We start from the raw sequence: 16,324 nt of genomic DNA, 5'->3' as shown, positions 1-16,324 counted from the left end.
TACAACACAATGCATTTATGTTTATGGAGGCTCCGACATGTATTGCATAACTGATAATGGAACAAAACCCGTACAGGTCGTACTTTCACTGGGCCAGGATTCATTTGTTCTTGCTGAAACCGAAAAGAACAACGGGTTGTACAGATTCCGTAACGCTCATCAACAAATGGCTGGACTGTCAAGACAGAATGTGACATGTCAGGTTTCAAATGCAGCCCTTGAAACACCTTACGAAGTGCATGGCGTTCTATGTAAAGTAGGTAAGCAAATATTGGTTACTTAATTACTTAATGACAAGCTCTAATTAGGTGTTTTGTGGAGATGAATCCTATACTATTATATCGTGTATAATATTGAATATTATTAAATCAATGTTTTTCGAATCCAGAGCAAGGTAGCCCGCCCATGCTAACAGTTCCAGAATTTTTTGATGGAGAAAATTCAACAGCATCTTGTGCAGTTCGCAATGCTATCCCAGCTCCGGCAATAGAAATGCACATTGGCACAGTCTTGCTAGATGATGTTCTACAAACTGATTCTTTCCAAGGATCTTCTTATACTTTTACAAGCTCAGCAAGAGTGACAAAGGCTAACATAGCGTGGAATTGAAAAGAGATGTGCTGCACCAGAAAGAGCAAATACGAGTTTGGTTTTAATGATATCTCAGTATGCAAAAACATCAGTATGAAATGTAAGTTTTATCTGTGTTAGTTCGACTTTGAATTGAAATAGATAATTTAAATGTTAGCTGTTGTTGGCATTCAGTTATACTTACCTTTGTTGTATACTCGTTTTATGGAATTTAATAATTTGTAAGGATGTTATTAAAGTTATAAAAACGCACCTACTGCCGAATGAATAAACATTGTATTATCAAGTCGAATATTTATGAAGACTAATCCGTTTAAAAAAGGATGGTACCGTTTTAATGTTTGATATTTAAAGAAAGCCATTGTACCATTTAATATTATGTTCACAAAATGTGCTACCAAAGGCAATTTTAATGATAAACGGCAAATCAATAATAATAAATGGGTTTCACACTTTTATAAACTGTATGATAGAATATAAAATACATTCATATTATCCAATTCAAGTTCAAGACATTTTTTTTTTCTTTTTTCCTTATTTCAGTCCCACCCTCGAACATTTCTCTGTCCATTACCAAAATACCAAAATACAACAACACTTATTTTATCAGTGTCTTAAATATTTCTTGTGAAACGAATGAATCAAATCCGCCTTGCACAATTGAATGGTCAAGCGACAACAGTAATTTGAGATATATTCAGAGTAACAATTGGACGAATGGTGACAATTGGAGATATAGTGCTGTATCGAACGTGCTTTACAGTGTTTCTAAATACATGGCTGGGGGAACAGTTACTTGTTCAATAAGATGCGATCATTTTCAATCATATTTGACTACAAACTACACAGTATCTTCCTCAGGTACGTACTCTATCTTATTTATTTGTCGATTTTTCAAACTTTCTTTTTCCAACCGTGACTGCTTTTTCCATTTACTTTCTTCTCTAAAACGATCCACCTTATGGAATGAACTATTATCATAGCTTTTATACAATGCGTTTTACCAACTTGTAACAAGAGTTAAATTCAATTCATCTTAAAATGAATAATAACTATCATTTTCTCTTAACTTAACTGTGCGTTCGGTTTACTTTGCTACTTCTTCAACAATTTGTACTGTTGTATATTTCAGGTGGTCCGACTCTGTATTTGAACATGACATCACCTGTTCAATTATGCCCAAATACTAGAGTGACCGTAAACTGTCTTGTGGATGACAGTAATGCTAATGGACAATGGACGCTTAGATGGGAAGATGCAAATACCACTGTGCTAAGGATTTGTACACAAATAGAGGAATGCCTTTTAACGCTGGATTATACGGGAGATGGTTTAAACACATACATTTGCTACGCTTGGACATCAGTGGACCTTTTGAAACATTCCTTGACAGTTTCAAGCTCAATGACAGAGGGTTAGTATTAGCATTTCAAACACAGTTTCAAATGATATTTTAAATAAATGGGGCTACTATGCTTCAGTAAGTATACTGTATTGGGTAAGATCACACGAACCTTTTATCTGTACATCCAAACCCTTATTCTGTATTTTCTGCTTTCAACTATAATTTTGACTCTAATTTTAAACTGAAAGTTTATTGGGGATAGAATAATTTTTCGATTGGGATGATAACATCGAAATATTAAGCTCCGGCCATTGTGATTTCAAAGTTATTTTCATTATTTCAAAATACAAAACAATAGAGAACTAAAATTCTCTTCGAATTGATAAAATATTAATGGGATGTTTAACGATGTCAATACGATCCGCAGATAACATGATTTAAATGAAATAGTTCTGTGTTAAAAATGTATTTCTACAAAAAAATCCAAAATATTTCCACTTCATTTCATAGATCTATTTTTTTTTTATTTTTGCGTTGAACATCCACTGTTTCAGACCTATTTATGGAGGCAACTATTGTAAAACAAAGCATTCCTAATATACTTAACTTAACCTGCAACACCAGCGGAAAATGCATGCCATGTGCAATTGCATGGAGCAGCAACTCCGTCTTACTTGACCCTATATCGACCTCACAATGGACAAAGAACAGTGGCTCCGGCTATACAAGTGTTTCAAATGCTCTCTATTTCATTACTAAAGATGTGGACGGGAAAAGGATACAGTGTTCTGTAAATTGTGGGAACGAGTCTTCATATTCAAACAATGAAACATACACAATTTCCTTTCAAGCTGTTCAAGGTACGTTAGTGTTCATAATTTTGAATATGCGAAATGCAATTATTATAAACAAATCAAAGCAACAATATAGCTACAAATTATAATAAGCAAACTGAAATATGGTAAATGTTATCAAATTGCAGATTCAACTAACAACTCTGCACCAGTTCTAACCCAAAAGTGGTTTATGTCGGTCATCTACGCCGTAGCTGGAACACTTTTATGTCTACTTGTTCTAACGTTAACTTTACTTCTCTTTAGGCGATGTAAACCTCATGGTAATTTTGTAGATACTTTAATTGGAAATAAAACATTCATATCAAGATTTTTTTGATCGATACGTATTTTAGTTTTCTTGATCCTTGTTTCGAATTATTTTTAATAGTAAAACACCATCTATTTGTCTTTATCAGAACTCAAGAAGAGCTATTTGTCATCGCGTGTTGCCCTTTGACAATGTTTTTACTTTAGGAAGACTCATTTTTATTCATCTGTTACAGAACGCATTTTATTTGTTATCAAAAGTCAGCTTTGAGAATTGTGAGGTGTTGATCATGTTTGTATATCTAGGTATTGATCACTGCTAAGATCAGCACAAATTGACTCTGTATACGAAAAAACATAAAAGAAGTTTCAGAAATTATAGTAAGTTTGAATATACATGTCAGGAAAATCAGAAGGGAGGGGAAACTTCTTTAAAAGACATTGTATAAACCAATGCCACAAACTGGATAATACAATGGAAGGTAAGGAAACATGCTTAGAAGCCAAAAATAAACTGTTATGTTTTTAAGTGGTACACAGAATGAAATTAAGCTGCACAAAACAACACTCCCCTTACATGAATCTGACGTCATTTTTTATCAATGAACCTCGGATCGATCATGAGTTCATATGGAGCAATCAACTGGAGTATTTACAAAGGTTATAATGCCATACTTGATTATTTGTTACATCGGTAATTTCGCTTTTAAAATTTTAAGGTAAAATGCATAAATTGTTGATAACCACATGAGTGCAATGGCATTTTAAAATATCCTCGTATCCTTCGGACTTTAAATACATAATATCTTGTTTTAAATGTCAAGAAATGTGTTATTACATGAATGATAAAAGCATTTACGTCTTTGGCACAGTTTATGCAACGCTTCTACGCCGAAGGAAAACTGCAGTTAGAGAGCGATGTACACATGTGTATGATACGGTGTCTAATGTTGAGACAACTGCGCTTCACAATCTGGTAAGATGTCTTTAAATTATAACCTTGAAATGTAGACTAAGAACCGTATTCTGTTTCTCCTGAGAGTACTGATTCAAATGTATGTCGATGTTGAAAGGCGTGAAAGATTAAGTTATTAAAAGCCGGTTTAAACCATATGTTTCTTCCGTCCATAATTGATATTATAACAAAAAATCTCAGTAAAATTTTATTTCTGAAATGACAGAAAAATAATTGTTTTTTTAATCCTGTAATGTTTATTATACTTATAATATATTAAAATATATGTTTTTGAAGAGAGGAGTGTCAACAAATGCTATCCAGGTCACAAACGCACCTCAACATTTGGATATGGAAGGAAACAAAGTCCTCTCAAATGAAAATGTAAGCCACTATGACTATGTGGACACTACATCCGACCACAGCGACAGTCAGACAAACGCGCCGGATGCAAATTATATTCACGCTTTATAAAACTAGCGTGAGAGTCGTTTTTACTATGTAGTCAGATTTGTATTGTTCGAAAATCCTATGATCATTTCAGTTACGCTAACTGTTTCAAGGCGTTTATTGTTATTTGTTTCCTCCCTTTTGTACAATTGTCATATCTTTTTTAATTTATTTATCATATGAGTGCATAGTTTCGTAGATGATTGATATTAGCCGGAAATATAGGTATTGTTGTATTGCACCTTGGAAGCTTTTGAATATAAACGATATTTTGATTTTTCAGTCATTATTTAGTCATTATTCAATGGAAACTTTTATATATTATATATGTGTGTGTTTGTGTGTGTGCGTGTGTGTACATACCGTGGATGGTCTTATGAGGTTGAGCAAGGTTAAGCTTTAAACAAAACTTCAATACATTATGTTTGGCCGTTGTGCTTGTTGTTTTTGTTACTATTGTATTTTTATAGTGTGAGTAATCGGATTGCCTGATCCAGAAGTCCAACTATCAACATAGAGTCTATGGCTGTTACCCTGTTCTATTATAGTTGCTATGAGTTTTATTTTACTTCTTTTTTGATTATCATGATGTTATTTGTTGTATATAATTTTGTGTCATACTGGTCATTTAAGCACATCTGTGCACAAAATAAAATTTACTTAAAATCATTCATTTTTGTTATTGATAATGTGGAGATATAGTTGCCATTGCGAGCTGAATGAAACCCAATGTGGACAAAGTCTAGCCTATAACAACAAGATATCAAAAGACGTGTGGTCATGTGATATGTATTGAATCAAGCTCAGGGACACAACGACCCGAGTTAAATATTTACCACGTCCATTTGCTTAATTATAACATTTGATTCACAATTGTATTGAGAAACACACACACACTATTTACGCCAACAAATGCACACTATAATACGGTTATAGTTACTAGGTCAACGGTCAAGATTTGCTCTCAATTGCAGTCTGATTGCAATACATTTTGTCAATGATTGTGGTCGGTATATATACAGTATAGTTAACATTTTTTATCATCGCCATATCCCAAATTTAACTTCATCAATGGAAATGTTACATTGGTTGAATGTACAATAGTCATGTAACGAACCAGTTGTTTTATATTTGAAAAGCATTTAAAGACGGTATGAAAGTAAAACTCTGGATAAATCAATATGACATAAAGGTGACAGATATGCGTATGCAATTCATATTTTAGCGTTATTCATTTCAAAGATCACAGGTTCAGTTAATCAACGAGTACAATTCTGCTGTAGTTTGTCGACATGTATCTGTTAAAATTATATCAAAACAAAGGCAATTGATAGGACGATGTCGAAAGCAAAGTTCAGGATATCATGAAAGCGTAAATTACTGGAGTTTTAGGCATTGATTTCGCAATAGACAAAGAACACACCATTTAAAATGAAGAGGAAAACAGTGTCCTGCAAATTGTGGGAAAGATCATTCTGATTGCAAGCATGAAAGAATTCGAGATTCCCAATTGACAATAATGGAAATTAAACTGTGTTTTAAAAGAACGGAATTATATTATGATTCATATAGATGGACAAAGCAGAACCCTAACTATCCAGACTGAAACACATTAGCAGAATATGTTAGCTTATTGCAGAAGCAACTAACAACCCTGCATCCATTGTAATTCAATTCACTGGAAATTATTGACTTTCAATTGTAACTGGGTACTTGTAGAATTACCTTTTATCAAAAAAAGAATCATCATATTTGATCGAATTAAGTAAATTCAATTTTGTTTTTGTCACAATATAAATAGTTTCTGTCTCATAGCAAAGGGCATCTATTCCAACTAGTCGGAGCTCCAGTTGAATTATTTGTAATTGCTCGTTGCGTCTGGCCAATGTTTTATTCATTACTACTCATATATAGCCTCAGGTTTATCGTTGACTTCGAGAATGTATTTGATTTCTACTGTTAAGAAGTTCATGCTGGTCATAAGCTAAGACCATGACAATGAATAACTGGAGATAGCGAGAGCAACAATAGTTGAAATGTGTACAATGCCAGTCAATCTGCTGATCAAACTCGTAATATTGATTTTGTTGTTTTTATAGGTCTTGAAAGCAATGAGCTTACCCATGTGTTATTGTGTGTTATTGTCTTAGCATTGTTTATTATTGTGCAAACAATCATTTATTTGATACGAAACTTGAACAAACTGTCTCGACCATATTAAGAATGACATCACCTAAATAACATCAAGAGTATGTTATTATATTTATTCTATAATGCATAGCTTACCTTTAAAGGGGATAAACATATAAAGAATATATACCTGCCTCTGAACACTTAAACAAACCTCTGCCTTTTCCAATGAAATAAAACCGAGTATGTTCATACAGAAACGTAGGCCACAACCATTATGTGGATACCTCATTCGACAACACAGACCCTTGTTAAAATACACCGGCTTCATTGCTCTTAAATAGGGATTTATTTGTTTTTAAATTCCTATGTGCATATTATTGTTTACCATAAATAAATGAAAGTAGTCACGTCTTCGCATTTCTCAAACATGGTTCTTTGTGAAAAGGAATATGAAAAATAAATAATTTTTAAGTGGACACGATATAAACTTAATCACGGCTATCAAGATCACCGCCAGTTATAAATGATTCTTATGGCATGCTGCAAACGTCTGTAATTACGATAACATTACTAGGTCCTTTTACAACGATGATATCTCCACACAAAATACTGAGGAGCAAACGCAGCTTCCTCTTAAGTGGGCTTTACACGTCGGAAATGAAGGTGATGGCGCAATTCTCTGTTTAGATTTATTATAATTGGTGATTGAAACAGTTTCTTATGGAATACAGTAATTCTGTAATAAATGATTTCAGGATTGTCGTTATTCTTAATATCACAATATATCAACAACAGATGCTATTTTATATTTCACTTTACAGCATGTCGACAAAACAAGGCATCTTTCCAAAAAACAAATATCTTGTTAAAGGTGTTTTGTTCAAGTGACGTAAAATTATGAAATTGTCTGTATTGAACAGTCAATGAGCGACATCTATGTCCGGAAATTTCTATACAAACCAACAGCATATTCCAAACTAGGGATTGTTTTTATATTGTTAATATTCAAAATCGTATTTAAAATAGGTATATCCAATGTTTACCATTCTGAATATATCAAATTAGGCTAAAAAATGAATAGTGCATGTAAAACTGAATAAAAATGCTCTTACAGATCAGCACAACTGCTCCTTTAGAACTCACTCACTCACTCACTCACTCACTCACTCACTCACTCACTCACTCACTCACTCACTCACTCACTCACTCACTCACTCACTCACTCACTCACTCACTCACTCACTCACTCACTCACTCACTCACTCACTCACTCACTCACTCACTCACTCACTCACTCACTCACTCACTCACTCACTCACTCACTCACTCACTCACTCACTCACTCACTCACTCACTCACTCACTCACTCACTCACTCACTCACTCACTCACTCACTCACTCACTCACTCACTCACTCACTCACTCACTCACTCACTCACTCACTCACTCACTCACTCACTCACTCACTCACTCACTCACTCACTCACTCACTCACTCACTCACTCACTCACTCACTCACTCACTCACTCACTCACTCACTCACTCACTCACTCACTCACTCACTCACTCACTCACTCACTCACTCACTCACTCACTCACTCACTCACTCACTCACTCACTCACTCACTCACTCACTCACTCACTCACTCACTCACTCACTCACTCACTCACTCACTCACTCACTCACTCACTCACTCACTCACTCACTCACTCACTCACTCACTCACTCACTCACTCACTCACTCACTCACTCACTCACTCACTCACTCACTCACTCACTCACTCACTCACTCACTCACTCACTCACTCACTCACTCACACACCCAAAAACCCAATCGCACACCCACCCAAAGTACTCAAAGACCGATTACATACATACAATAGTTTTGGCACAATCAATGACTTATTATAACTTCAAGAAGTTCAAAATGGCAAATGTTCCTTGTTACGTTATTTGAATGTGCGATTCAAGACATGACATAGTTTTGACCGTTGAAACCATAATTGAGATGGTATTTAAGGGTTAATATTGCAAAGAAAGTTATAAAATGGCATAATAATAGACACATGTAAATGTTCCAGATGAAATGAGCATCCTTTACACCAATATCGGTATAAAACCTGACATTATAAGTGTCGTTTAGATGGTTGTGCTTGTACTTTACTGGCGTATTTACTCGTATATTGAAACACGCCATGCCCCCGATTGTGTGACGTGATGAAAATTCAACATTAAAACGTATTTATAAAAGCGAGAACCAGCGGACATTTCAAATTCAATGGGGGTGATTATCAGAACAAACCTGTTCACTTAAATTGAAAGATTGGTTGTTTTTTTGTAAATGACAAATTTGACGATGGAGAGAGGATGAAAAATGATAAATTTTACCATTTTATTTTCAAGTTACAGAAAATGCATATTTACTGGTAAGGGCCATCATCTCTGCCACTCCAATCTGTAGAAATCAGCTTAATGTCCGCATGTTACCTAAAACTGACGTACATTGTAGTAGTGAGTAGTATTCATGTCATGAATTCCAAGTTCGTAAAAGATTGTATTTCTTATTTTATATCTTAAAACGAACCGATATGCAGACAATGGTTATACTGTGAAACTTAGATTGATAAATGTATGGCCTGATCAGTTTTGAAATGGCGACGATGGGAAAGTCATAAACCTAGTACAATAAAGAGTAATTATTTACCAATATGTCTATAAGTGTGTTATATTGTTTAAACATTGTTGAAAGGGAGTGAACTTTCTTTGTTCTGTGACAATAACTTAACACTCAAAGGTAGTTTATTGTAAGTGTGTTACAAGATACAAGATACAAGATACAAGGATCTTTATTTAAAGTCGGGTATGTGTTAACAAGAAACATTAGCTCAATGAGCTTTTTTCCGACATGAATAACAGACATATCAAATAAAAATAGCAAAGACCTTGTGACATGGAAATAAAAGTATATATGTTAAAATGAACACATATTGGAGCATGCATACAGATACAAATAGGAACATTGGATTAGAGCATCGAGAACAATGATAACACCAACAAGTTTTGCCGGCTGTACGGCCAGTCCACACGCGCACGGTTCCACTAGTTGATATAACACAGTAAAATGGTAATTTGTTTTAAAAGTATAACTTAAAGGGTAATCATTACATTGAAGTAACACATTTGTAAGTAGCAAAATATACAAGGGAATACCAGCTGTGTACATCTATTTGTAGTTTGTAAAAAACAAACTTATAATTGATCTAGCATGATAGTAAAAATCCTTTGAAAGTATTGCTTAGAGGAGGTATAATAGGTCTCAACATCTAAACGTACCACTTGCTCTTCACAAACAATGGTGTGATTAGGTATACTGAATAGTTTCATTTCTTTAACAGACCTTGAGCCAACTGAAATGGCCTAAAATTTGTCAGGGTTAGCCTGCAATTGATTGAAAGTAAACCAGTTTATCAAATTGTTACTTTCTTCTTCAAGAGTGGTCTTAACAACGTCAGAATTTTTATCACACACAGAAAGAGTATTGTCATCTGCTTAATTATACAAAGCTGCATTACTAATAAAGTAGAAGATGTCGTTTAAGAAAATGTTGAAAACTAAAGGCCTTAATATTGATCCTTTCAGGATTGAGTTCCACTTACTGGTAATTTGACCAAGTTTGACATGTTGCTTTCTGTTTGTAAGATAGCTGTGAATAAGATTACATGCTGGGGCTGAGAGACCGTATGCATTAAGCTTATCTAAAATGAGATCATGGGGCAGGCAGTCGAATGATTTTGATAGGTCCATAAGAACTGCGCCTACATATTTGTTCTCATCAAGGTTTTTTTTAGTCTTCCGTCAGCCTTAATATAATTTGGACATTGATGGTAAATACTGACTGGTCTATAGTTCTTTTCAATAAAGGGGTCATCTTTCTTGAAAATATGGGTAGCTTGTGCTAGCTTAAGACTTCTTGGAAATAATCCTTGGCTAAAAATTTCATTGGCCATGTTTCGGATGGGAACATGTTATGTATCTGCCAGCAATGATGATTTTTGGAGGAATCAGATCTATACCAGTTGCTTGTTTTGGATTTAGTCTGTCAATGTATTTTCAAATATCTTTATCGGTAATCGGGGTAAAGTGAAAGTCAGGTGACATCTGGCAGTGTTCCTTTATTTTGTTAAGACTAGGGTGTTTATCTTTAACCTGAGATCCAGATATTCTAATATTTTTATATTAATGTAAAATGAGTTCATTTTATTGGCCACCAGCTTTTGATCAGAAACCAAATTCCCTATGTTATCTTTGAGTATTATTGGGGTAATAGATTTATTTGTTTGAACACCGGAAACAAATTGTCAGGGTTTTCTGAATTAGACAAGATATCATAATTCGTCAGTTATCGCGTAATTTCGTTAACATGGCAGAAACATCGTTACTTATGTGACAGTAGTAAAGTTTTGCCCCTTGCTATAAACTGCTTGGGTGCTGAATGTTAAAGGAAACTTCGCTATAGAGAATGAGAGCTATGTACAGGTCACATTGAAGTACAATTAAGCTTAAGAAAAATGTCTAACAATGCAAATGTCGATTTACTAAACAAATTGCTATTAGACATAATAAATCTAAATGCTTGTCGATGCATTCGAACGTAAAACGTACAATTTGTATATGTTTTGAAATATATTTTTTCAATCTTATGTAGACTCCTTTAAAACAAGGTTGAGTACTTTTATAAAATGCTTTTGAATTTCAAGCCTAGTCAAGAACGTTCAAACATATAATAATTCCCTAGCAGTACTGTTCCTTTTTATCTGTTCGTCTTAGTAAGGGTATTGATAAGTTGCCGGGTAACAGAGTGTTTGGCACGTTTTGCCGGGTACTTGGCTATCAAGTTTAAGCCCGTTTTCAAACATCTTTATATGAAACAAGCGCAGAAAGATTTGATTATCCAATCAAACGATGGTTTCAGTTAAAATCTCAAATATTCGTCTTAAATTGTACCATTTTCAAACATCATCGTAAGAGCAGCGCGTAGCGTTTATACGTATACACTCCTGAGGAGAGGTTCATCGAAACAAATACATTCATTATAAAGTATACAAACCGTGGTAAAGGAACTTCCATCGCTCCATCCTTTCGACACCGGCTTAAGATGAATCCACTTTCAAGAATCACCATCTACAGCCGCGACATAGCAATTCTCAAAACTTATCATAAGTTCACAGTTATAAATACAATATATGTCCGTCTATTTCAGAGAATTGTCATCAAACTTCTTAAGTGAAATATCGCAAAAATCTGAGTAAAAACATGAGGATTTTGCACACTGTGTGCCTGTTGGCAATGAGGTTAACAGGACTGATAGACGCGCAGACTGCTTATGAAACCAAGGCCTTGATTGCCAAGCTGTTAACTAGACGGGTAAAACAAAGATGTGAGGCCAGTTGTCAATCAGACTGAAACCGTCTTCGTGTATTGTTCATACACTTTATATTGTGAGTCGTTTCTCTATATAAATTTGGTATTTGGTTTTAAAATATATATTAATAGGTCTTGTTTTGAAATTATTTTTTTCCTGAATGTGTTTATTATAACGAGAGTGTAAGTTGCTGGTGTTAAAGCGGAGTTTAACAAAATTAATAATTGATCTTAATTATGAAGATAATAATGATGACTGGTTTATCACTACCAAAGTTCGGCTGATTTTTGGTAGTTGCTTAAAACTTGTTGCTATCAGAAGATACCACGAATACATTACATTAGGGTATCGTATCCGATTAGAAGGATATATTGAAATTAAAGCTTTTTATTAGTGAAAAGGGCGCTAAATTTAATTGAATATAGTATTGGTGTTTTTTTTTCAATATGCCTATAAAAGCAGGTGCCTCGAGAGTATGTAAACTAACCTGAACTATTTTTACCATGAGTTAATATGTCGTATAAATATATAACAAGTCCCCATTCCAAAACGTATTTATCATGTATTATATGTAAAGTATATTTCCTCTTACTATTTCATGCTTCTAGAAGCAAAATGTTCTTGCAAATTAACTAGAAAATTTGTTTTATTCTTCTTCCGAAGCCTTATTTTAATACTGTTCTCATTCACATCAAACTTTCAAGATATATTTTTCAACGTAATATCTGCATAGCGATAAACCTTAAGTACTCACATGACATAAATGTAATCATAGTTGGTTCAGTAAATTGAAGCACAATGTATACTAACACAACATGGCCCCGAAAAAAGCATACACTTACGTGTCAGTTGTAAACTATAAAATCGCTTATGGAGAATAGTCGAACTATAACAGTCATTAACTATAAACAGCTTCGGCACTCAATAGATACTGATGTTCAATGTTTCTTGTTTCTGTATTATTTATTTTCAAACACGCTAGTGATCCATCAGCAATCATCGACTTCAACGATCAAGATTGGAGTATCAAGGTGTCTGGCTATCTGTTTATTATTTGGTCAGACGACTTCCTCAAATGGACTCCGGCCGCTTACGGAGGGTTGGATTCAGTTTTTCTGGTATGTTATAAGAGCAAACAGCAAATATCTACCATTTAATAAGAATTAAACGTGAACACGACTATTGAATTTTTTTAATCGCTTTGAAACTTCAACGAAATAAGTACAAATATATTTTAAACGATAATCTGGTAATGTTACTTGCATCAGAAAATTTCAGAAATTGATTGTATCTGGCCCCATACATTTCAGGAAATGTTTTCTATCATATTAAAACTGATGACAGTATGGGCCGGTATAGTTTGTAAATAAAAATGTTACTGAAAACAGTTGTGACCTTTCAAATTATTTGAAAATACCGCGGGATACACGAGTTGTAACTTTTTATTCCATTTACTTACCAAATCAGTAGGACATGAGGGAAGACGTTCGGTGATACAATATATTTCATATACATATATAAACCGATGAAGTACAACATGCGCAAAGACGTTCGGTGATACAATCTATTCCATATACCTATATAAACCGATGAAGTACAACATGCGCAAAGACGTTCGGTGATACACTTTATTTCAGATACATATATAAACTGATGATGTACAACATACGTGGTGACGCTCGGTAATACAATCTATTCCATATACATATATAAACCCATGAAGTACAACATGCGCGATGACGCTCGGTGATACACTTTATTTCATATATAAACCGATGATGTACAACATACGCGGTGACGCTCGGTAATACACTTATTCCAGATACATATATAAACCAATGAAGTACACCATGAGCGATGACGCTCGGTGATACAATCTGTTCCATATACATATATAAACCAATAAAGTATAACATGCGCGATGACGCTCGGTGATACACTTTATTTTATATACAAACAATATGAACTAAGGTTCTGCCTCTACGGCCTTGAAGTGTTATTGCCGGAATCGTAGTTCTATTTATGAAACACGTGTTCTACAATACATCGCGGCCGGCATTTTTGGCCTCTCGGTTCATCAAGAACAACTAGCTGTTTTAAATAGACAAGTCGCAAACTTTTCAGTACATGTTCTTTAAAGTTAAACACAGAACCTTTATTTATGAATATTCATATGACAAGGACGAAGAGTCTTTTTTGAATGTGGTTTTCAGCTGCATATTTTTTTTTATTTCGGGTTTACAGTCCAGTTAACAGAAAAGCATGATCTCTCAGTATTTTGATTACTAATTAAGACCATAGCGAAAGAAATCGATTAAGTAGTGTGAAGGAAATCGTTCCTATTACCAGATATAAATCCTTATAAGTATTGGTCTTTCACACCTTCCATAAAGCAAGCAGTAAGTATTTCACAGTTTACTTATAAGTCCTTAATTAGATATAGATACACTATCTTTATACATATATAAACTAAAGCTATAAAATATGAGATAAATATGCACATGGCCATTGTAAATGAGTAATGTGAAATTCATACAGTTATGTTGCAGTAGACAACTTATCACAAACAAGAACTAGGTTGCATATAATTATAATGAGGATAAAACATGAGCATTCAGCTGATTTTAAAAAATGTAAAAGATAAGTATATATTCTTGTAACATTAACATTCAATACTCAGATTTAACTTCAACACTATCCATTTCATAAAATATTTAGATTGAATGCAATATCAGTAAAACATTCCTTTGACCAAATAAATGAGTATAATCCCTGATTAACAGTAAATAAAACAATTATTTTTAATATCACATGTCAAAAGCATTATCACATTTGAAACAAAAACTATATTGTTTACACAGAAAAAAATACAAATAAAATAATAGTTAAGGAAGTTTTCATAAAAAAATATTAATGCAATAAATTGCCCATTGAGGGAAGGGTCAAGCATAAGAACATTACTCAACTTTTATTAAAACTTCATTTTCTTTCAAACCAAAAGATTTAAGGGGTTTACTTCCATTTTCAAAAACTAGTAACTTATTTTTGAAAGCACATTTCAATATCTGCAATATATTTCCATCACTTAGGCGTTTCGTTTTTAGTAAATATAATTGTAGAATAAGTCTGTAATTAGAAAATAAAAATATAAAAAAGTAACATAAGAAATGCATGAATTTGTTTTAATTGAAAATGAAAACAAAAGTGAGCCATACAATTTTCAACAAAATTTTTTATCATTTGAATGTGGAGGGCAACATAAGTGAATGAATAAGTTAATGCTAAAATATATTTAAGGCTTATACTAAGAATAACTGATAATCTATTGAAAAAGAATGAATTGAAAGTAACTACATGGTCTTAATTAAGCAATGTAATGTATATGTTTGTCAAGATTAGAAGTTGTTAATAACGTTCCTGCTTGTACTAGTAAACAGTTTATTGAGTAATTAAAGGCCACTGGACCAAAATAGATAACTCAAGGAAGGCATGAGTTGTGTCAGGGTAATTAAACAATGCAAGCAAAGTGTAAATAAAAATCATGATAACTTCCCCTTAACCATTAATGTTTAAAAGGAGATGGTATACATAATAAGCTAGTTTTCGTAAATCTTCAGATTGATTTGTGTTTAAGCTTTATTATCATTTATTGAAATAAATCGGGTTCGCGCTTGATCCTGATAATAAAAGATCATAAGTTGTCGATTTGACTACACAAGCTAAACCTAAAATGTATGAAGGTAATAGCTTATAGATTGTAACACAACTACGGTCACCGATTGAAGTCGGACAACTTCTGTATTAAATATTTTTATAACGGAATGATGTGTTCCCCTTATGATTATTTAATTGCGACAATAGTTCGGATACACCTTAAGAAAAAATGATATCTTTTTAGTCTTCCAATTAAACATACATTTACCAATGGAGATGTAATTATTTCAATTGTATTATCCCTTATCATTATTGCGTTTTTAACTTTTACAAATACGCGTGTTTTATACAAGCTTTGCATATTGACACATTACTAGTAGTAGAAGTAGTAGTAGAAGTAGTAGTAGTAGTAGAAGTAGTAGTAGTAGAAGTAGTAGTAGTAGTAGTAGTAGTAGTAGTAGTAGTAGTAGTAGTAGTAGTAGTAGTAATAGTAGTAGTAGTAGTAATAGTAGTAGAAGTAGTAATAGAAGTAGTAGTAGTAATAGTAGTAGTAGTAGTAATAGTAATAGTAGTAGTAGTAGTAGTAGTAATAGTAACAGTAGTGGTAGTAGTAGTAGTAGTAGTAGTAGTAGTAGTAGTAGTAGTAGTAGTAGTAGTAGTAGTAGTAGTA

The 16,324-nt window shown here is 33.5% G+C and overlaps 1 protein-coding gene across 3 annotated transcripts; it reads left to right on the top strand.

Annotated features, from left to right (window-relative positions):
• LOC128236054 (uncharacterized) lies at window positions 1–5,113 on the top strand. 3 transcript variants are annotated; one of them, XR_008261231.1, is made up of 8 exons: window positions 1–260; window positions 389–691; window positions 1,135–1,452; window positions 1,724–2,005; window positions 2,491–2,796; window positions 2,919–3,053; window positions 3,570–4,015; window positions 4,292–5,113. XR_008261231.1 is itself a non-coding variant. In XM_052950873.1 (8 exons), exons 2-8 carry the CDS (start codon window positions 616–618, stop codon window positions 4,466–4,468), a joined length of 1,398 nt encoding a protein of 465 aa, XP_052806833.1. In that variant the 5' UTR covers window positions 1–260; window positions 389–615; the 3' UTR covers window positions 4,469–5,113. The 3 variants fall into 3 exon arrangements, 2 of the variants coding, with proteins under 2 accessions (XP_052806833.1, XP_052806834.1); XM_052950873.1 differs by having other exon boundaries at window positions 3,912–4,015; XM_052950874.1 differs by lacking the exon at window positions 2,919–3,053 and having other exon boundaries at window positions 3,912–4,015.
• Window positions 5,114–16,324: the final 11,211 nt, after the last annotated feature.

Source organism: Mya arenaria, chromosome 5, assembly GCF_026914265.1.
Source record: "Mya arenaria isolate MELC-2E11 chromosome 5, ASM2691426v1".
Lineage (NCBI taxonomy): Eukaryota > Metazoa > Mollusca > Bivalvia > Myida > Myidae > Mya > Mya arenaria.
Note: the sequence above shows the minus strand (reverse complement) of the source record. Positions and strands in the feature narration are given on the sequence as shown.

Excerpts from the sequence above, each read along its gene's own strand:
- LOC128236054 (XM_052950873.1), top strand. The coding sequence starts at position 616 with ATGTGCTGCACCAGAAAGAGCAAATACGAGTTTGGTTTTAATGATATC. Across the intron at positions 1,453-1,723 it reads CTACACAGTATCTTCCTCAG|GTGGTCCGACTCTGTATTTG; the intron begins GTACGTACTCTA and ends TGTATATTTCAG. Across the intron at positions 2,797-2,918 it reads TTCCTTTCAAGCTGTTCAAG|ATTCAACTAACAACTCTGCA; the intron begins GTACGTTAGTGT and ends ATCAAATTGCAG.